The 21,763-nt window shown below is 39.0% G+C and overlaps 1 protein-coding gene across 1 annotated transcript; it reads right to left on the bottom strand.

Moving 5' to 3' along the window:
- Nucleotides 1-1,112: 1,112 nt before the first annotated feature.
- LOC141679496 (uncharacterized) lies at nt 1,113-1,826 on the bottom strand. The gene is made up of 2 exons (XM_074485998.1): nt 1,470-1,826; nt 1,113-1,400 (listed from the first exon to the last, which is right to left on the bottom strand). The coding sequence occupies exons 1-2, from the start codon at nt 1,824-1,826 to the stop codon at nt 1,113-1,115; spliced, it is 645 nt and encodes a 214-aa protein (XP_074342099.1).
- Nucleotides 1,827-21,763: the final 19,937 nt, after the last annotated feature.

Consider the following 21,763-nt stretch of genomic DNA (forward strand, 5'->3'; position numbering starts at 1 on the left):
TATACAATTCAAAGTATAAATTGACTTTAAAAGGAAATTTCTTATTGATAAAACTTTCGAACGTGAATGGCATGCCAGGTGTTTTTGATTGCATCGCCTAATAATATTTCAAGCTTGTATGTTCCTGGGTGAACGACTTCAATCCCCTTATAAGGCCCTTCCCAGTTAGGCTGAAGCTTTCCTTGTTTGGTGGGCATGGAAGCAGCCAGCTCCCTTAGGACTAGGTCTCCTACTATGAACGACCTCTTCTTAATGCTGGAGTCAGAATGCTAGGCTGCCTGTAGCAAGTATTTCATGTTTCTTTGGCGGGCAACTTCTTTTTCTTCTTCTAATAAGTCCACGTTCGCCCTCAGTCCAAAATTGTTAGTTTCCATATTGCAGACCTCAGTTCGGTATGATTCCAATCCTACTTCGACTAGAACTAGGACTTCTGTCCCATAGGCCATTCTAAAAGGAGTTTCCCCTGTTGAAGTCCTAGGGGTCGTTCGGTAGGCCCACAAGATCCAAGGGAGTTCTTCTGACCACCTTCCTTTAGCTTCGCCCAACCTCTTCTTGATTCCTTGAAAGATTACTTTGTTTGCCGCTTCGATTGCCCCATTCCCTTGCGGGTGGGTGACTGAGCTAAATCTTTTTTCGATCCCTAAGTGGTGCAGGAACTTGCGAAACTTGTTTCCAATAAACTGAGTCCCATTATCAGAGATGCAAATTTTCAGAATCCTGAATCGAAGAATAATCTGTTCTAGGAAGAACTTCTTTGTTGCTTCTTCGGTTATCGCCGATAATGGTCGCGCTTCGACCCGCTTGGTCATGTAGTCGATGGCAATTATGCGATATCTTGTTTGCTTCGTGCTAGTTGGGAGAACGCCAACTATGTACACGACCCACATGGCGAACAGAATAGGACTGAGAACTAAAGTCATTTCTTAAGGGGGTTGCCTCAGAATAGTGGCGAACAACTGACATTGCACACACTTCTTGGCATACTCCCTGGCATCGGCCTTCAAAGTTGGCCAGAAGAATCCTTGGCGAAGGATTTTGAAGGCGATGGACCGACCAGCCAGATGCTCTCCGCAAATTCCTTCGTGGACCGCTTCAAGAGCCTGATGTTGTTCTTAGGTATTTAGGCATCTAAGGAGGGGCTGGATGACCGACCGACGATACATTCTTCCATTAATGATGGTGTAGCTCGATGCTATGTACTTTATCTTTAGTGCCTCCCTTCGATCTGGAGGTAGGATACCTTTCTCCAGAAAGTTTCTTAGTGGGGTCATCCAATCGGCTCCTTGGCGAATTTCCAGACATTCTTTCTTCTCGATCGAAGGCGTCTTTGCTTCAGTGAGGTAAATAGAACCAGTTAGGCTCTGTGTCTCAGCCAAAGCTAGCCTAGAAAGGGCGTATGCCTGTCCATCGTTCTCCCTGCCAATTTGACTTAGCTCAAAAGTTTCTAATTACAGAGAAGCGTCTTTTACCTTGGTGGCGTAAGCCTTCGTCCGTGGGTCCCTTTGCTCATATTCTCCGGAGAAGAGCTTTACTACCAGCATAGAATCGCTGAAGGCTCTCAGGTGCTTCGCCTCAAGTCTTCGGGCCAACTCCATTCCTGCGAGGAGTGCTTCGTACTCTGCTTCATTGTTCGCCAGAGGAAAGTCGAATCTTATAGCCTGGCATATCTCAAACCCTTTAGGGCTGGAAAGTATTAAGCCGACCCCACACTTTTTCCCGGCCACTGACCCATCTACGAAGAGCTGTTCCTCTGGGGTGAGATCCTGCGGCCCCGAAAACGTGCATTCGACCATGAAGTTAGCTAGGGCTTGGGCCTTAATCGCCATTTTAGGGATGTATTCTAGATCGAACTCCCCAAGTTCGATGGACCATGCTACCACTCTTCCCGAGGCTTTGGGCCTCGTCAAAATTTTCTTCAAGGGTTGACTGGTGATAACTTGAATCGTTTGGCTTTGGAAGTAATGTCGCAATTTTCAGGAGGCCATAACCAACCCATATGCGAATTTTTCGGCATAAGGGTACCTTGTCTCTGCATCCTTGAGGACGTGGGACACATAAAAAACAGGGTGTTGATTGCCTTTATCATTTTTCACAAGAACCGCCCCTAGTGTTCTATCGGAAACAGCCAGGTAAAGCTGAAGAGTCTCCTTCGGATCTGGCCTCATTAAGAGTGGTGCCTCATTAAGGTATTCCTTCACTTCTTCAAATGACTTTTGGCATTCAGGCCCCCACTCGAAATTCTTCGACCCCTTAAGCACGACGAAGAAGGGGAGTGCCTTCTCGGTTGACCTGGAGATGAAGCGCCGAAGGGCGGCGAGTCGACCGTTCAGTTTCTGGATTTCTTTGATGTACTTAGGAGCTTCCACGTTAATGACCGCTTCAATCTTCTCAGGATTCGCCTCTATTACCCGGGCGCTGACCATATAGCCCACGAATTTGCCACTGGACACTCCGAAGGTGCATTTGTTCAGATTGATCCTCATATTGTTTTTCCGGAGAGTCTCGAAGCACTCTTTCAGTCTTCGGTATGATCTTGGAACAGTGATTTTACAATCATGTCATCCACATGCTTCCATGTTCTGACCAATATGCTCTTTAAAGACTTTGTTCACCATTCGCTGGAATGTGACTCCAGCGTTTTTTAGTCCGAAGGGCATTTTAATATAAGCATAAGTCCCCTTCGGAGTTATGAACGCTCTCTTGGGCACATCCTTGTCATTCATAGCAATTTAATGATAGGCAGAAAAAGGATCAAAAAAACTAAGTACCTGGTAGCCAGCCGTTGCGTCTATCAGCTGATCGATGCTAGGCAAGGGGTAGTGGTCCTTCGGACATGCCTTATTGAGGTCCGTATAATCCACGCATATCCTTCACTTCCCATTTGATTTCTTGACAACCACCACGTTGGCTAGCCAGTCAGGATATTCAATTTCTTCAATGAACTTGGCCTCCAACAGTTTTTCTACTTCGGCTTCTATGACGTTCTGTCATTCGACTGCGAATGTCCTCTTCTTCTACTTCATAGGTTCGGCCTCAGGCTATACGTTCAAATAGTGCTTATCCGTCTTGGGATCCAAACCGGGCATGTCTTCCGGCCCCAGGCGAATACATTGTTGTGAATATGTTGTGTACTTGATGATTACCTAAACAAAACATCTAAGTAGATTTTACTTAGTGAAATAATGTAGCACTCGACGGATAAGAATTATAGTCCCGACGGATAACTTATTATAGTCCCGACGGATGATTAACTTATTATCCATCGAGTGAGTAGCTTATGTAATAATAAGTTTGTAGCACAGTGTTGTATGCACCTTTGTATAGAATCTGAAGTAGCATATAAGTCATGTTGACTTTAACTAGATATGCAGAATAGGTTGATTAATTGTACATAAGCAATGTCTTGTAATTCTGTATAAGTGAAATGAAGTCAAGTGCCAAAATAGCTACCAACGGATGATTAACAAAGCTTCGACGGATGATCAAATGACTATCAACGGATGTTTAACAAAGCAGTCGACGGATGATCAATCAAGTCATCGACGGATGATTTGAAAGTCGACGGATGATCATATCAAGAATTCAAACATCAGTTGAACAGTGAAAGCTGACACACAGCCGTTGAGTTGGATACAAACACACTGTGGAAGCCCATTAACTGGGAAATAGAGGACGAAAAGCAGCAAAGATCAAGACTGTTAGATTTTATATTTGTTCAGTCTTTTTGACTTTATAATCTTGGTAATATATAAACCAAGAGAGTAGCAAATAGAAAATAACTAAGAGAGCTAAGAAACAACAATAGAGAAATCTTTGTAAGCACTATCTTTAGCATTTCCTGTGTTATTAGCAGTTCTATTTTGTGTAAGCAGCTGTGATCATTTCTGCACACAGAGTCCTCTCGATATATTAAATATATCTCTGGTGGAATTGTTTAAATCCACAAGAAAGTTTTTAAAGACTCTTGTTTTTAATTACTTATGTTTTGATTCATTCAAGTTTACATTCCGCATTGTGCTAATCAAAACAAATATATCCATAATTGAGTTGAACATTTTTATTTCAAGAAAAAGGTTCAAGAATTCCATTCAACCCCCCTTCTGTAATTCTTGCTATATTGTTAAGGGACTAACATACATCATGGTATTGCCGAATGACAGCTATTACCTTTTCCTTCAGATTTGCCCCCATATTTTCCCTATCCGAACCATTTTTCCCGAGTGGCCTGCATACAGCTCTACCTCTTCGGTTTCTGCCACGGGTTGGCGATAGGGCTTGAGAGATCCGCTCCAAACTTTTCTAACTCAATATTCAGTGTTTCTCGGCTTCCACTGTGCTCGTCTTCGACCCTTTTTCTTTTTACGGTTTCGTCCGACCCTTCATATTCTTGATCCTTTTCCAGGTCTTCCAACATTATGATTCGAGCGGTTTTTTGATCGCCCTTCATTTCTCCTACCCCTTTCTCGGTCGGAAACTTGAGTTTGAGATAGGGTATAGATTCCACCGCTTCAAAGGTCGACAAGAAGGGTCTTCCGAATATTGTATTATAGGGGCTCTCAATCCGTACCACATAGAACTTCACCGGATTTTCAACAATATATAAAAACTTGCCCATGAGGACAGGAAGCGTGATTGTTCCCTTAAACTGTATGGGTGTCCTCCATTGGCGTAAAGAGGAGCCTCATTGCAGGGCTCCAACTGTTCTTCAGCCAAGTTCATCTTGCAGTAGGTTTTGTGGAACAGTATGTTGGCCGAACTTCCGGTATCTACCATCACCTTCCATATTTTATTCTACATGATGATTGGGTTAATAATGAGGGGGTCCTCGTGTGGGCGAATGACATCCTCGTAGTTCTCAGTGCTGAAGGTCATAGGCATGTGGGGCTTCGCCTGACCGAACTGATAGAGATTGTACACTTGTTGGGCATACTTTTTCTTGGCTGTCTTGCTATCCTTGTCTAGGATGATGCCCTCAGATATAGTTTTTACTTCTCCCCTTATCCTATCCCTTCGTTCCGGAATTTTGGCTTCTACCTCCTCCTCTTGGTTTTCCTTCGGCCCCAGTTTGTCTCTCAGATCTCGGAAAAACTGATTAAGTTTGCCGTCTTTGATCATTCGCTCAATGAGCCTTTTGAGGTGATAGAACTCGTTGGTATTGTGCCCCTTGTCCCTGTGATAGTCACAGTATTTGTCGGGGTTCTTCTTATGGTTAGGGACCTTCATTTTAGCCGGCCGAACGAACCCAGGCTTGCCCTTGATTTCATGGAGAATCTTGGAGATTGGCGCATTCAAATGGGTGAATACGGTCGAATCTCTATCTCGTCGACGTTCGGCCCCGCGATCCGTCTCTTTTCTTCCTTCTTTCCTAGCATCCCGACTACTGGAAAAATGCCCTTAGACATCGGTTATAAACCGATATCTTTTTTTTTTCAAACCAATGTCTTCGCATGTGTAGAGAAAGGTAGGGGTCTTTAACATCGGTTTTTAGTCGATGTTAAAGATGTACATAGACATCGGTTTTCTTAGCAAACCGATATATAATTAGCCCTTTTTTAATAACATGTTAAAACTAGATTGTGAAAAATTGTATTTAGGAGGTTAAAAAGCATTATAAACATATAACAGGGAAGAACTTTTAACTGATAGACATCAGATTCTTAAAAAAACTGATGTCTTACTCGGTATTTTACATCGGTTTATTTACTCAACCGACGTTAAACATAACTTATAACATCAGTTTTACTTGAGGAAGCGATGTGAAACTTCTACTTTAACATCGGCTGCGTAAGTTAAACCGATGTACATTGTTCTGGAAGACATCAGTTTTCTTTTTATATACTTGCACAAAGCGATGTGTTTTAACATTTTAGACATCGTTTTCATTCCTGTAATTTGATTTATTTGTTAGTTTAGACATCATTTTTAGTTTAAGCAAGTGATGTGTTTTTAATATATATAGCAATTTAATATATAGGAAGCCGCATTCAGAATCATTTATATTGAAAGACAACCATTATTCGAAACATCAGCCTCAGACATATAATCTAATCATTTTGCTCGAGCCCAGGAAAAAGCCTCTGAAGAGTCCTACAGATAATCGGGTAGACAACTATGTTGATATTCCACTTGGTACCAAGGAATGAATGAAGTAATATTATATATCACCATTAAAAATAACTCGGCTGCCTTCCACCAAAAAATCATCTGCTTGAGATAAGAGCCTGGGAAGATATCAGAGAAGGCAGTTACGCTTTTTTTACTTATTAGTGTTAGCTATTCCTAAACATAAGAAAAAAAAGATAACCCCATGATAATGATTATCAGGATCAACAAACATGTTTTTAATAAATATGAGTTATATAAGAAATACATAACGGAATCAATACCATTAATGGAGAGATAATCTTCAGTATGCGACAGCTGCAACAGTGTAGATTTACGACCTTTGCCATCTCGGAAAAACCGAGTCAATGTGAAAACTACATCTCCAAAATTGGAATAAAACTGCACAGATAAAGACACACATGAGCGGAGGCTTCGTTGCACATATCATAGAGTAAAATCCAAATCTCAATCTTGATATGAGGCTGTATCTAGACTGATATTTGGGACTGACGATTTGAATGTGTGAACCTGCTTATGACGAATGGTAAAATGATGAGATGAAAAAAATAGTAAATGTTAAAGTTATTTAGGATCAAGTAGCCACCCAGAATAAGTGCAAACAAAACCACTTAGCACCAATAGGCGTTAAAATGTAAGCAACAATGTCTATATTTAATTACTTACAGCAAGAAAAACAATAATCACTGATTATATATGAAAATAGTTGATGTATAATTTAATCATTTAGTAGAACATCGTATGGTAAGCTAACTCCGACAATAAACAATATAACTATCTGTTCTTATTCAGCGCTAAAGCCTTAAACCCAGTAAAACTAGACATCTTATTGCACCATTAAGTAAATGAAGCTCTAACTGAAGATATACAAAAAAAATGACCCCTAAATGTCTTAAGAAACTCAGTAGAGCAAAATATATAACTACAATGTAACTCGTTGTATGATCTAACCAACTTTATGAAGCTGCAATTTCAATAGATATATGGAGTTTCGTATTAAAGACCTTTCATCACAAAAAATGATTGTCCATAATCATGGTGATGACGAATGACACGTCCAACTTCCTGATTAATAGCACGTGATGCTTTTTGACGATACCATTCTTCTCCAGTCAAAAGCTGTAATTAACAGACATATACTTTCATAAAATATACAAAGTAACCTTTAAATGCTCAAAATCAGATATAATTTGAGTAGATATCCCACAATCTGAGTCCTACCTTACATCCTGTCCTAAGTGGCACTGCCAATGCCTTCTCATCCAAGAATTTACGTTTTAGACGAACCTGTCAAAAGTCATAGAGCTTATACTGTTAAGCAATGCCCCTGACAATATACTACAACTCAAAATCATAAAGATTTATCGAAAATGATATTTAATGCATTTCTTCCTGATTCCTATTACATAATAGATCAAATATATTGTATACACTGAATTCTTTAAAAATAAGGGGACAATTTCTGAAACGAACCTTAGGATCAGTTACACACTGAAACTGAATGCAAACACATGCCAAAGCCAACAACTGTACTCTCTAATCTACACTCCTATACACATAATTGAACTAATTCTATAGTAACAAGCAATCAAGAACCCAAAACAAACATACACACATATATAAACATACACAGACTGGCCTTAAAGACAATTATACTTCATGTTTACACACCCAAAATAAACATACACTTATATTAAACGTTTCATTTTATATATACACATATTTACATGATTAAACATTTGCTGTAATTGTACTTCAAAAACAAAAACAGTTCCTAAAATTTAACAAGAACATGGAGCAATATACCTAATCGAGCAAACCGAACTTCAATAAATAGAGAAATCTTTGTAAGCACTATCTTTAGCATCTCCTGTGTTCTTAGCAGTTCTATTTTGTATAAGCAGCTGTGAGCATTTCTGCACACAGAGTCCTCTCGATATATTAAATATATCTCTGGTGGAATTGTTTAAATCCACCAGAAAGTTTTTAAAGACTCTTGTTTTTAATTACTTATGTTTTGATTCATTCAAGTTTACATTCCGCATTGTGCTAATCAAAACAAATATATCCATAATTGAGTTGAACATTTTTATTTCAAGAAAAAGGTTCAAGAATTCCATTCACCCCCCCTTCTGTAATTCTTGCTATATTGTTAAAGGACTAACAATTGGTATCAGAGCAAGCTCTTAATCTACAAAGAGTTTAAAGATCAAAATAATTCAGCAAGATGAACAAGAAAGATGTTGGAGTCAAGATTCCTTTTCTTGATAAAGATAATTACCATCATTGGAAGGTAAAGATGCATCTTCATATGCTTTCTCAAGATGAGGCCTATGTGGACTGCATAGAAAGAGGCCCTCATGTTCCAGTGAGAGCTGCAACAGGAAATGAACCATCTGTTCCAAAGCCAAGGCATGAATGGTCTGAACCTGATATGGAACAAGTCAGGAAAGATAAAAAGGCCATGAACATTCTGTTCAATGGTGTTGATGCAGACATGTTTGATAACATCATCAACTACAAGACTGCCAAGGAAGTTTGGGACACAATACAGATAATCTGTGATGGTACTGAGCAAGTAAGAGAAAATAAAATGCAGCTCCTGATTCAGCAATATGAGCATTTTCACAATGAAGAAAGTGAGTCACTCACTGACATTTTTAGTAGATTCCAAAAGCTACTAAATGCTCTTAAATTGCATGGAAGAGTCTATCAGACTAAAGACTCCAATCTGAAATTTCTTAGATCTCTTCCAAAGGAATGGAAACAAATGACAGTCTCATTGAGAAACTCACAAGATTATAAGGAGTTTACTTTGGAGAGACTGTATGGCATTCTGAAGACCTATAAGCTTGAGATAGAGCAGGATGAAAGAATGGAGAGAGGAAAGAAGAAAGGAGGATCCATTGCACTAGTGGCTGAACTGGAAAAGGAGAAGGAAGTGAAGATGGAAGCTGTGGAATCAACTTCAAAGGCCTGTGAAAGCAAGGGTAAAGGGCTAGCTGCAGAAAGTGAAGATTCATTGAGTCAAGATGACATGGAGGACATTGATGAGCACCTAGCATTCATTTCAAGAAGATTTTCCAAGCTCAAGTTCAAGAAGAACTTTGGAGCTGCCAAGCCAAATAGAAACATGGTGGATAAATCAAAATTCAAGTGTTTCAAATGTGGCTTGGCAGGGCATTTTGCAAATGAGTGTAGAAAGTCAGATTTCAGTAAGAAAAGAATTGAGTCTGTGGATTATAAGCAAAAATACTTTGATCTACTCAAACAGAAGGAAAGGGCTTTTATTACACAAGAGAATGACTGGGCAGCTGATGGTTTGGATGAAGATGAGGATATCAGCTATGTCAATCTAGCCCTTATGGCCAAGTCTGATGAAACAGAGACAAGTTCCTCAAGCAATCAGGTAATCACTACAAACCTTGCACATTTATCTAAAGCTGAGTGTAATGATGCAATAAATGACATGTCTACAGAATTGTATCATTTGCGTGTTACACTTAAGTCTCTCACTAAAGAAAATGCTAAAATTAAAGAAAACAACTTGTTTTTGAGTGAGAGGAATAATGTGCTTGAGTCTCAGTTTGTTGAGTTTGAGAAACTAAAAATTGAGTGTAGAATTGCCAAGGAGGAATTAACTGAGTCCTTGAAAAAGGAAGAAATTTTATAGAAGCAGCTCGATCGTGAACATGAGGTGATTAAAGCATGGAAAACATCCAGAGATGTTCATGCTCAAATCACCAAGGTTCAAGGAATTGAGTCTTTTTGTGATGAAGCCTGGAAAAAGAATAAGGAGAAACTAGAACCTATTTTGGTAGATGGATTGCTGAAAGATGTAGACTCGACGGATGATGAGGACTATCCGTCGGATAACAAAAAGTGTTATCCGTCGAATGATAAAAATCCTCATCCGTCGGCTGTGAGCAAACCCATTAGCAAAGCCAAATTAACCAAGCTAAATGAAAAGTATGGGTCTGTTTCCAAGAACTTTGTTTCAGGAGAGTCAAGTCAAGCCAAGAAAGGGAAGAAGGCTAATGTTGGTCACATGACTGTCAAACAGTTAAGTGACAGACTTGGAAAGATAGAGGTAAAAACAGAGACTAAAAGGAAAAACAATAGGAATGGTAAAGTAGGGATTAACAAACATAATAACTACACACCTGACAAATATGCTCCTAGAAAAATCTGTGTCAAGTGTGGTAGTGTAAATCATTTGGCTGTTCATTGCAAATCTGCCATGCCTACTCCCATGTCTGTTCAGCCTCAATTCTCTAACATGAATGCCATGCCTCCCATGCCTGTAAATGCTATGCCTATACAGAACATGAATGCACAGTTTGCTAATATTCCATTTGCACCTAATCCATATTATGCTACATACAATATGCCTCAAATGTCATTTAGCATGCCTTACTGGAATAACATGTTTGTACCAAGCATGCCATTTCCTGTTAGCCATAACATGCATAATAATTCTGTTGCATCTAGTGGTTTCAAAGGCCCAACCCAAATGACTAAGGAAGAATCTGAAATTCCTAAGTCAAATGAGTTGAGACCTAAGAAACAGAAGAAGAAAGCTAACAAGGCAGGACCCAAGGAAACTTGGGTACCAAAATCAACTTGATTTGATTTTGATGTGTGCAGGGAAACAGAAGGAATCTTTGGTACTTGGATAGTGGTTGTTCAAGACACATGACTGGTGATTCTACCCTGCTCACAGAGTTTGAAGAGAGAGCTGGCCCAAGTATCACTTTTGGAGATGACAGCAAAAGGTTATACTGTGAGATATGGCTTAATTTCAAAGGACAATGTCATCATTGAAGAAGTTGCCTTAGTGGATGGTCTCAAACATAATCTGTTCAGTATCAGCCAGCTTTGTGATAAAGGCAACTCAGTAACCTTCAACAAAGAAACCTGTGTTGTGATTAATAATCAAAACAACAAAGTGGTTCTCACTGGTGTGAGAAGAGGAAATGTGTATCTAGCTGACTTCAACTCAACTAAAGCAGAATCTGTAACTTGTCTTCTCAGTAAAGCAAGTTAAGATGAAAGTTGGCTATGGCACAAGAAGCTATCCCATTTGAACTTCAAGACCATGAATGAGCTGGTAAAGAAAGAGCTAGTTAGAGGCATTCCTATGGTAGAGTTTACAAAGGATGGACTGTGTGATGCCTGCCAAAAAGGGAAGCAGCTTAAAGCATCATTCAGGAAGAAACTTGATTCAGCAATTGAAGAGCCTCTACAACTGCTTCACATGGATTTGTTTGGACCAGTCAATATATTGTCAATCTCAAAGAAAAGATTTTGCCTAGTAATTGTAGATGATTTCTCAAAGTTCTCTTGGACCTATTTCCTAAAGTCCAAGGATGAAGCTAGTGAAATCATCATCAATCACATAAGGCAAGTTAACAATCATCCTGATTTCAAAGTTAGAAGAATCAGGAGTGATAATGGAACTGAGTTCAAGAACTATGTCATGAGAGCATTTTGTGAGGAAAATGGAATCTTGCATGAGTTCTCAGCAGCAAGGACTCCACAACAGAATGGAGTAGTGGAATGAAAGAATATATCTCTTATTGAAGCTGCAAGGACAATGCTCGAAGAATCAAAACTACCAACATACTTCTGGGCTGAAGCTGTAAACACTGTATGCTACACTCAGAACATCTCTCTGATTAATCAAGCAAGATGCATGACACCTTATCAATTGTTCAAGAACAAGAAGCCAACTCTGAACTTTCTTTATGTCTTTGGCTATAAATGCTATATTCTGAGAAATCAAACTGATCAAAATGGGAAGTTTGATGCTATAGCAGATGAAGGATTTTTTGTTGGATATGCTGTTGGTAAAGCATATAGAGTCTACAATCTAAGAACCAACATTGTTGTTGAATCTATACATGTTGTGTTTGATGATAAAAAGATTGAAGGACTAAAAGATGGAGATTACCATGAGAGCCTCAAATTCGACAATGTTGAGATGGTCAGTGATGAAAGTGATGATGAGAGTGATCAAGAAACAGTGTCTAAGGATAATGCAGACAAATCTACTACAAATAAAGCACAAAACTCAACATCCGTTGAGTTACATAATGCTTCATCCGTCGGAAGGCAATCTGTATTATCCGTCGGAAGACAACCTGCCTCATCCGTCGGTACTCAAAATTCACCATCCGTCGGGTTATCAAAAGGAGCAGGAAGTCAAGGCAGATCACCCATAGATAGCACCCCGATCTCAAATCAAAGATCCACAAACTCAGGGGGAGTTTCTAGCAATCAAAACTCAATCACACATCAAGACAACATTGAGGTCTCTTCATCTAGGGCTAAACTACCTCAACCAAGAAAATGGACAAAAGATCACCCCTTTGAACTGATCATTGGTGATGTTTCTTCCAGAGTTCAAACCAGGAGAGCAACTCAAGAAGAATGTCTATACAGCAGCTTCCTGTCTAAGGAAGAACCAAAGAAGGTAGAAGAAGCCTTATTAGATCCTGATTGGATTTTAGCTATGCAGGGGGAGCTAAACCAATTTGAAAGGAATAAAGTATGGAAGCTGGTACCCAAGCCTACAGGAAAGAATCCAATAGACACCAAATGGGTATTCAGAAATAAGATGGATGAAAATGGCATAGTAGTAAGGAACAAAGCAAGATTGGTTGCTAAAGGCTATTGTCAGCAAGAAGGAATAGATTTTGATGAAACATTTGCTCCTGTTGCAAGACTTGAAGCCATCAGAATCTTCTTAGCCTATGCAGCCCATGCCAATTTCAAGGTCTATCAAATGGATGTCAAAAGTGCCTTTCTGAATGGAGATTTGGAGGAAGAAGTGTATGTAAGTCAACCTACGGCTTTGAAGATCCAAATTTCCCAGAGTATGTCTATTATCTACTGAAAGCACTTTATGGACTGAAGCAAGCACCCTAGAGCCTGGTATGACACTTTATCAAAGTTTCTTTTGGAAAATCACTTCACAAGAGGTACTGTAGATAAAACTTTATTTTTCAGAAATGTGAATGGCTCTAGCATACTTGTTCAAATTTATGTAGATGATATTATTTTTGGCTCTACAGATGAGAAACTTTGTAAAAAGTTTGCCAAACTGATGCAAATCAAGTATGAAATGAGTATGACGGGAGAACTAACTTACTTTCTTGGTTTACAAGTTAAGCAAGTTAGTGATGGAATATTCATTAGTCAAACTAAATATATTTTTGATCTTTTAAAGAAGTTTGGTCTAATGGATTGCACATCTGCAAAAACTCCCATGACCACTGCAACTAAGCTTGAACTAAACACTAATGAAAAGTCTGTGGATATTTCAAGTTATAGAGGCATGGTTGGCTCACTTCTGTACTTAACAGCTAGTAGGCCAGATATAATGTTTGCTACATGTTTGTGTGCTAGATTTCAGGCTGATCCTAGAGAGTCTCATTTAATAGCTATTAAGAGAATCTTCAGATATCTCAAAGGAACACCAAACCTTGGCATTTGGTATCCTAGAGATTCTGGCTTTGATCTAACTGGTTATTCAGATGCAGATTATGCAGGTTACAGAATTGATAGAAAAAGCACAACAGGAACCTGTCAATTTTTAGGAGACAAGCTTGTGTCCTGGTTCAGTAAAAAGCAAAATTCAGTTTCTACTTCTACAGCTGAAGCTGAATATATTGCTGCTGGCAGTTGCTGTGCACAGATTTTATGGATGAAAAATCAATTGCTAGACTATGGTTTGCAAGTTGAAAGGATTCCTATTTTCTGTGACAACACAAGTGCAATTGCCATCACTGAAAATCCAGTGCAACATTCAAGGACAAAGCATATAGACATCAATACCATTTCATAAGGGAACATGTAATGAATGGTACTGTAGAGTTACATTTTGTTCCAAGTGAGAAGCAACTTGCAGATATTTTTACCAAGCCACTGGATGAATCCACCTTTTCTAGGTTGGTAAGTGAGTTAGGTATGCTTAATTACTCTTGAATTTATTTAATTATTTTGCAAGTTGAAAAGTAGCCAGAAATTTAACTGATTTTTAGTCTTGGATGAAAATTTTGGCTAAGTCAAAATTTGCATCTCGACGGATGACCGTTATCCATCGAGTTGAGTCATCCGTCGATATACAAATTGTAAATAAAAATCAATCACTTTTCTGGAGTATTTTAAAGCTCGACGGATATCAACTTATCCTCATCCATCGAAGTGTCTAAATCTTAACCGTTAATTCCCTGAACATTATCCATCGAGTATACTTACAGTTTGTAAGCATTACACGACGGATAATGGGTGAAATTTTTACAGTTTATTTTAAAACGGCTATTTTAGACAATTTCTATTGGGTAATTTACTTCTCTTCATTATTTTTATCAGTTGATTTTGAGTAAAGTATAAAAGCTTATTTCATTCTAATCATTTTCTTTTATCATTCTCAAATTCAACTGTGATATTTCATTCTCTCTCAAGCAAAAATCCTCTTTCTCTTCAAGCTTTTCTTCTCTAATAATGGCACCCGTAGTTAAGATCATGTCACAGACTGGGTTCATCTATGAGAAGAACAACTTCACGGCCTTGGTCAATAAGGGGATTCAGCAATCTGAAGACTATCATAAGATGATGGACTTCGTGAACAACTGCAAGTTAAGTTTTTCCATGCTGGAATCACCCACAATTTATTGTGAAGTTGTTGAGGAGATGTGGACAACAACAATCTACAACTCTACTGACAAAACCATCACTCTAACCATCAAAGGTAATGATTTCTGTATCAATAGTGATGTCATAAAAGCATGTTTCAAGATTCCTGATGATAATGTAACTGCACCACACACTGACACTGATATTGTCAACATGCTCAATTCCATTCATTATGCACTTCCTACTGCAAAATTAATTGAAATTAGAAGACTAGGTCTTAAGAAGGAATGGAGTTACTTGTGTGATGTAGTAACTAAAGTCTTTTCTGGAAAAATCAGTAATTTTGATTCTGTGAACATTTCCATGCTTAACATGCTATACATGCTAGTTACAGACAAATATTACAATTTCAGTGACCTTGTTGTGTATGAGTTAGGTTTTAAATTAGGTGACTTAACCAAAAGAGGAAATAATATTTACTATGCTAGATTTTTTATGCTTTTGGCTAACCATCTTTGTCAAGAGATTGAACTTGAGAACCCAAACAACAAATTAGCTTGTTGGGTTCAAGAGAGAAGAATCATTGCAGACTTGAACAGAGCCAACCATCACAAGGATGTGCCAATGTTCTATTTTCCTGCAATGCTTACACCTCAGGTAAGTGAGGTAAGCTCATCCAGATCCTCAACTATTCCAATCTCTTCTATTTCTTTGACTTCGGGCATAGCTATGGCAACTGTGACAATGACCAAACAGTTGCCTACCAAAGCTGCCAAAACAACTGCAATTTCTAAATCCAAATCAAAGAAAACCCCCTCTGGTATCTCTCAAAAGGTACCAGTTGAAAAATCTACTAAAGCCAAAGAGGGGAGTGTGAAGGAGGGTAAGATAGGTGAGGGAAGGGGTGAACATAAAAGAAACCCCAAGGATAAGGTTGGAGAGTTGAGTGAATCCCATCCTAGCCATACTGCAGTTTCCCAACAAACTGTAGTGCTTATAAAGGACAAAAGCTCACTTCTAGCTGCATCCTCCCAAAAGAATGTGGCTATTGAACAAAGCTCACATCCAAGAGCACAGGCCAAGAGGGTTAGGGACACAAGCTCACACCAAACTTACACTAGAAAGAAGAAATCCAAAACAACTGGGGATGCACAGGGCACACACTTAGTGCAAACTGGTGCTAAAGACACAGTCCCTGCACCTTCTCAAATTCAGATTGATGTGGCTCCAATAAATGTGGAGTCACAGCCAAAATCTCTCGTTATAGAAGCCACAGAAACACAATACTCACCAACTAACTCACTGGAAGTGGACATGATAAACACTTCAATTCCTGATTCCCCTTCTTTAACTCTGTTGGGGAAGCCAAAATCCAGTGCAAGTGAGCATCATCTTTTAGATGATTTGTTGGCTCACTTGCCAATTCTTTCTGATTCTATTGTGACATCTGTGCCTCAAATAACTTCAATCAACACAGAGTCAACAATAGTTTCTCTTCCCACCTCATTCATTTCTACTCTCTCGATGGATATTGCTCATCCGTCGAGTAGTGATTGTATCCCGACGAATAAGCCTATCAACTGTTGGCTGCTCAGGGCAATGTGGAGGCAGAGCAGACTTTGAATTTAGTGCACACCACAGAATCTCTTCAAAGAGATAAAGCTGCTGTGAACAGACTGCCTTCTCAAGCTGGAGAGCCATCTGAAGAATTTGGAGTAAATTCTGATGATGATGACTCTGGTTCTTTGGATGGAAGCATGAACATAGGGGGAGCTGAAGACCCAAGTTCTGCTTTCAGTTTACCTAAATGGGTATGGGAAAAGGAATTTTCACCAGGGCAATTTGAGGTGTCTTTGGTAAAACATGTCATAGCTATTCAGCAGGCCCTTCAGGAAGCTTCAGATGCTGGTACCAAGGCTGTTCTTCAAGCTCACCTAGACTCCTTACAGTTAATGAAGATCCAACACTCAAGACAGAATCTCAGTGTGGATGAATTGAAAAAGGAGATAGCTGACTTAAAGACATATAACTCTGAGAAACTGGATTCAATAATGCCATATGGTACCATGCATGATCTACTACTAAGGTTGAGGAGAGAATCAGATTCTGACAAGAAGTTAGCCAAGCTGGAAAACAGAGTTCAGGTTATTGAGAATTCAGTGGCTCTACTTCTTCAAAATCAACAGACTCAGACAAATCTTTTCATGCAACTGGCTAAAGCACAAGGCCTAACTCCTCCACTTGATGATAACAAAAAGGGGGAGAGAGAATCAAGTAAGGGGGAGAAAGGACCAACTGAGGGGGAGAAACTTCAAGTTCAAATCAGCAAAGTAATTGTACCTTCAATTACTATCTCCAAGCCACCAGTTGCAGATGGTATAGATCTTATAAATGCAGCAGCAGTAAATTTGAAAGATGCTGATAAAGAAGAGTTGACTCTGATCAACTGGAAAAAGATTGATGAGGAAATACAGAAAAAGTTTCAATTAGTCAAGGAACCAGATCAGTCAGCCATTCATCACTCTCATGTCAAGCCAATCAATGTGAATGAGATGAGCATGAACTATCTGGAGAAAGGACAATCTTCCTGCATCAAGACTACAAAGGCTGAGATAATTCTTAAACCAAGGGCAAACTATCCAAAGTCATCTTTGAAGAACCCTATGGATTCTGTGTATGAGACACCCAAGCCTGATGAAAAGAAGCTTCTGTCAAGATCTATTCTCCTCTACAAAGATCCAGCTGATTCAGCCTCAAGAAAAAGAATTGCAAAGATATTCAAAAATGGGAAGGAAATTTGTGTGGTAGCTGGACATCCACAATTTGCTCATGCAAAGGAAGAAGAAAAGTCAGATTGAAGCAGGAAAAGAGGCAAGCTGCTCTAGATGCAAAGAAGTCTAAACAAAAGAAAGAACAACTTGCTATCTTGGCCAAGCTACAGGCTGTGAATTCTTCTCAACAAATTCCCTCTCAACCATCTCAAGCTGCTGAATTAGAGAAGAAGATTGAAAAACAGAAGAAATCCCCAAGAAAGAAAGAACTGGCTAAAAGAACAAAAAGAAAGTTGGATGTTGTTGACAAGGAATTGGAAGATCAATTTCCAAAGGAATCCACTCAAGCTGAAACTCAAACATCAAAGCCCTCTGTTGTGTTTGAAGACATAAGGGTGGTGGACCCCTACAGGAACATACACGGAGAGCCTATTGTGCCAAAGGATGAGCCAATAGAGTGGGATAAATTACCAATTCCTGACTTCAACTTGCCAATTCTTACTAAGCTAAGAAGGACAAAATCAAGGGCAGTCAAGAAAGTGAAGCCGTCACCTCTCAAATCCAAGTCAATAGTCAAAGCTCAACCCAAGGTCAACAGGGGAGACTACTTGTACTTGTGTGACATCAAAGAATTCTCAGATCTAAACCTCTATCTGGAGGACCTGGATGAGGTAAGGGCAATTGATGCATACAGAAACCTACCTGAAAGGTTGGTGTTCAAGTACAAAGGGGGAAGAGAGATTCAGTGGCCTCTTCATAGGATACTTCAAGAAAGCCAAGCTGTGTTGATCAAAGTCTATTCATCCTTCAAGAAAAACTTTGGGTTCAATGTAACTGCAAGAAGATTAGTATTGAAGAAGATTGAAGAGCTAAGGAGTGTTAGAGCCAAAGATGCACTACCCAAAACTCTTATAATCCCATACACAGGGAGAAGAGTGCATCTAAGGCCCTACTGGCTGATGGAATTCATGGATGACAAGGGTGTGAGAAGATTCTTCAGATTAGAAGACCAATTGAGTATCTCTAGCAATGGACTCTCTTGGAATTGCAAGAAATGTTAGATCTCTCAGAATCTGATGAATTAGAATTCCACAGACAACTCCAGAATCAAATTGAAGAAAACAACAGAAAGCTTGGAAGAAGATCCAGACCTTCAAGAAACTAGAAAAATCTGCTCAGACTAGAGGAGCATCTTGAACTGACTGTGAGCTAAACCTTGTACATTTTTGTTTAAATTGAAGCACTTTCAGTTTTATCTACTTATCTTTAAAAGTATATGTTTAGGATGTTTTGTTATCATCAAGTATCTCTTAATTAATGGCTACAATTCCAGTAGACATAAATTGGGGGAGATTATTGTGAATATGTTATGTACTTGATGATTACCTAAACAAAACATCTAAGTAGATTTTACTTAGTGAAATAATGTAGCACTCGACGGATAAGAATTATAGTCTCGACGGATAACTCATTATAGTCCCGACGGATGATTAACTTATTATCCATCGAGTGAGTAGCTTATGTAATAATAAGGTTGTAGCACAGTGTTGTATGCACCTTTGTATAGAATCTGAAGTAGCATATAAGTCATGTTGACTTTAACTAGATATGCAGAATAGGTTGATTAATTGTACAGAAGCAATGTCTTATAATTCTGTATAAGTGAAATGAAGTCAAGTGCCAAAATAGCTACCAAAGGATGATTAACAAAGCTTTGACAGATGATCAAATGACTATCAATGGATGTTTAACATAGCAGTCGACGGATGATCAATCAAGTCATCGACGGATGATCTGAAAGTCGACGGATGATCATATCAAGAATTCAAACATTAGTTGAACAGTGAAAGCTGACACATAGCCGTTGAGTTGGATACAAACACACTGTGGAAGCCCATTAACTGGGTAATAGATGACGAAAAGCAGCAAAGATCAAGACTGTTAGATTTTATATTTGTTCAGTCTTTTTGACTTTATAATCTTGGTAATATATAAACCAAGAGAGTAGCAAATAGAAAATAACTAAGAGAGCTAAGAAACAACAACAGAGAAATCTTTGTAAGCACTATCTTTAGCATTTCCTGTGTTCTTAGCAGTTCTATTTTGTGTAAGCAGCTGTGAGCATTTCTGCACACAGAGTCCTCTCGATATATTAAATATATCTCTGGTGGAATTGTTTAAATCCACAAGAAAGTTTTTAAAGACTCTTGTTTTTAATTACTTATGTTTTGATTCATTCAAGTTTACATTCCGCATTGTGCTAATCAAAACAAATATATCCATAATTGAGTTGAACATTTTTATTTCAAGAAAAAGGTTCAAGAATTCCATTCAACCCCCCTTCTGTAATTCTTGCTATATTGTTAAGGGACTAACATACATCATGGTATTGCCGAATGACAACTATTACCTTTTCCTTCAGATTTGCCCCCATATTTTCCCTATCCGAACCATTTTTCCCGAGTGGCCTGCATACAGCTCTACCTCTTCGGTTTCTGCCACGGGTTCGGCGATAGGGCTTGAGAGATCCGCTCCAAACTTTTCTAACTCAATATTCAGTGTTTCTCGGCTTCCACTGTGCTCGTCTTCGACCCTTTTTCTTTTTACGGTTTTGTCCGGCCCTTCATATTCTTGATCCTTTTCCAGGTCTTCCAACATTATGATTCGAGCGGTTTTTTGATCGCCCTTCATTTCTCCTACCCCTTTCTCGGTCGGAAACTTGAGTTTGAGATAGGGTATAGATTCCACCGCTTCAAAGGTCGACAAGAAGGGTCTTCCGAATATTGTATTATAGGGGCTCTCAATCCGTACCACATAGAACTTCACCGGATTTTCAACAATACATAAAAACTTGCCCATGAGGACAGGAAGCGTGATTGTTCCCTTAAACTGTATGGGTGTCCTCCATTGGCGTAAAGAAGAGCCTCATTGCAGGGCTCCAACTGTTCTTCAGCCAAGTTCATCTTGCAATAGGTTTTGTGGAACAGTATGTTGGCCGAACTTCCGGTATCTACCATCACCTTCCATATTTTATTCTACACGATGATTGGGTTAATAATGAGGGGGTCCTCGTGTGGGCGAATGACATCCTCGTAGTTCTCAGTGCTGAAGGTCATAGGCATGTGGGGCTTCGCCTGACCGAACTGATAGAGATTGTATACTTGTTGGGCGTACTTTTTCTTAGCTGTCTTGCTATCCTTGTCTAGGATGCTGCCCTCAGATATAGTTTTTACTTCTCCCCTTATCCTATCCCTTCGTTCCGGAATTTTGGCTTCTACCTCCTCCTCTTGGTTTTCCTTCGGCCCCAGTCTGTCTCTCAGATCTCGGAAAAACTGATTAAGTTTGCCGTCTTTGATCATTCGCTCAATGAGACTTTTGAGGTGATAGCACTCATTGGTATTGTGCCCCTTGTCCCTGTGATAGTCACAGTATTTGTCGGGGTTCTTCTTATGGTTAGGGACCTTCATTTTAGCCGGCCGAACGAACCCAGGCTTGCCCTTGATTTCATGGAGAATCTTGGAGATTGGCGCATTCAAAGGGGTGAATACGGTCGAATCTCTATCTCGTCGACGTTCGGCCCCGCGATCCGTCTCTTTTCTTCCTTCTTTCCTAACATCCCGACTACTGTAAAAATGCCCTTAGACATCGGTTATAAACCGATGTCTTTTTTTTTCAAACCGATGTCTTCGCATGTGTAGAGAAAGGTAGGGGTCTTTAACATCGGTTTTTAGTCGATGTTAAAGATGTACATAGACATCGGTTTTCTTAGCAAACCGATATATAATTAGCCCTTTTTTAATAACATGTTAAAACTAGATTGTGAAAAATTGTATTTAGGAGGTTAAAAAGCATTATAAACATATAACAGGGAAGAACTTTTAACTGATAGACATCAGATTCTTAAAAAAACTGATGTCTTACTCGGTATTTTATATCGGTTTATTTACTCAACCGACGTTAAACATAACTTATAACATCAGTTTTACTTGAGGAAGCGATGTGAAACTTCTACTTTAACATCGGCTGCGTAGGTTAAACCGATGTACATTGTTCTGAAAGACATCAGTTTTCTTTTTATATACTTGCACAAAGCGATGTGTTTTAACATTTTAGACATCGTTTTCATTCCTGTAATTTGATTTGTTTGTTAGTTTAAACATCATTTTTAGTTTAAGCAAGTGATGTGTTTTTAATATATATAGCAATTTAATATATAGCAAGCCGCATTC

The sequence above is a fragment of the Apium graveolens genome, chromosome 1, assembly GCF_009905375.1.
Source record: "Apium graveolens cultivar Ventura chromosome 1, ASM990537v1, whole genome shotgun sequence".
Taxonomy (NCBI): Eukaryota; Viridiplantae; Streptophyta; class Magnoliopsida; order Apiales; family Apiaceae; genus Apium; species Apium graveolens.

Coding starts and splice junctions, on each gene's coding strand:
- LOC141679496 (XM_074485998.1), bottom strand. CDS start 1,826: ATGGCGATTAAGGCCCAAGCCCTAGCTAACTTCATGGTCGAATGCACG. Junction 1,401..1,469: donor CGAAGGCTTACGCCACCAAG/GTAAAAGACGCT, acceptor AACGATGGACAG/GCATACGCCCTTTCTAGGCT.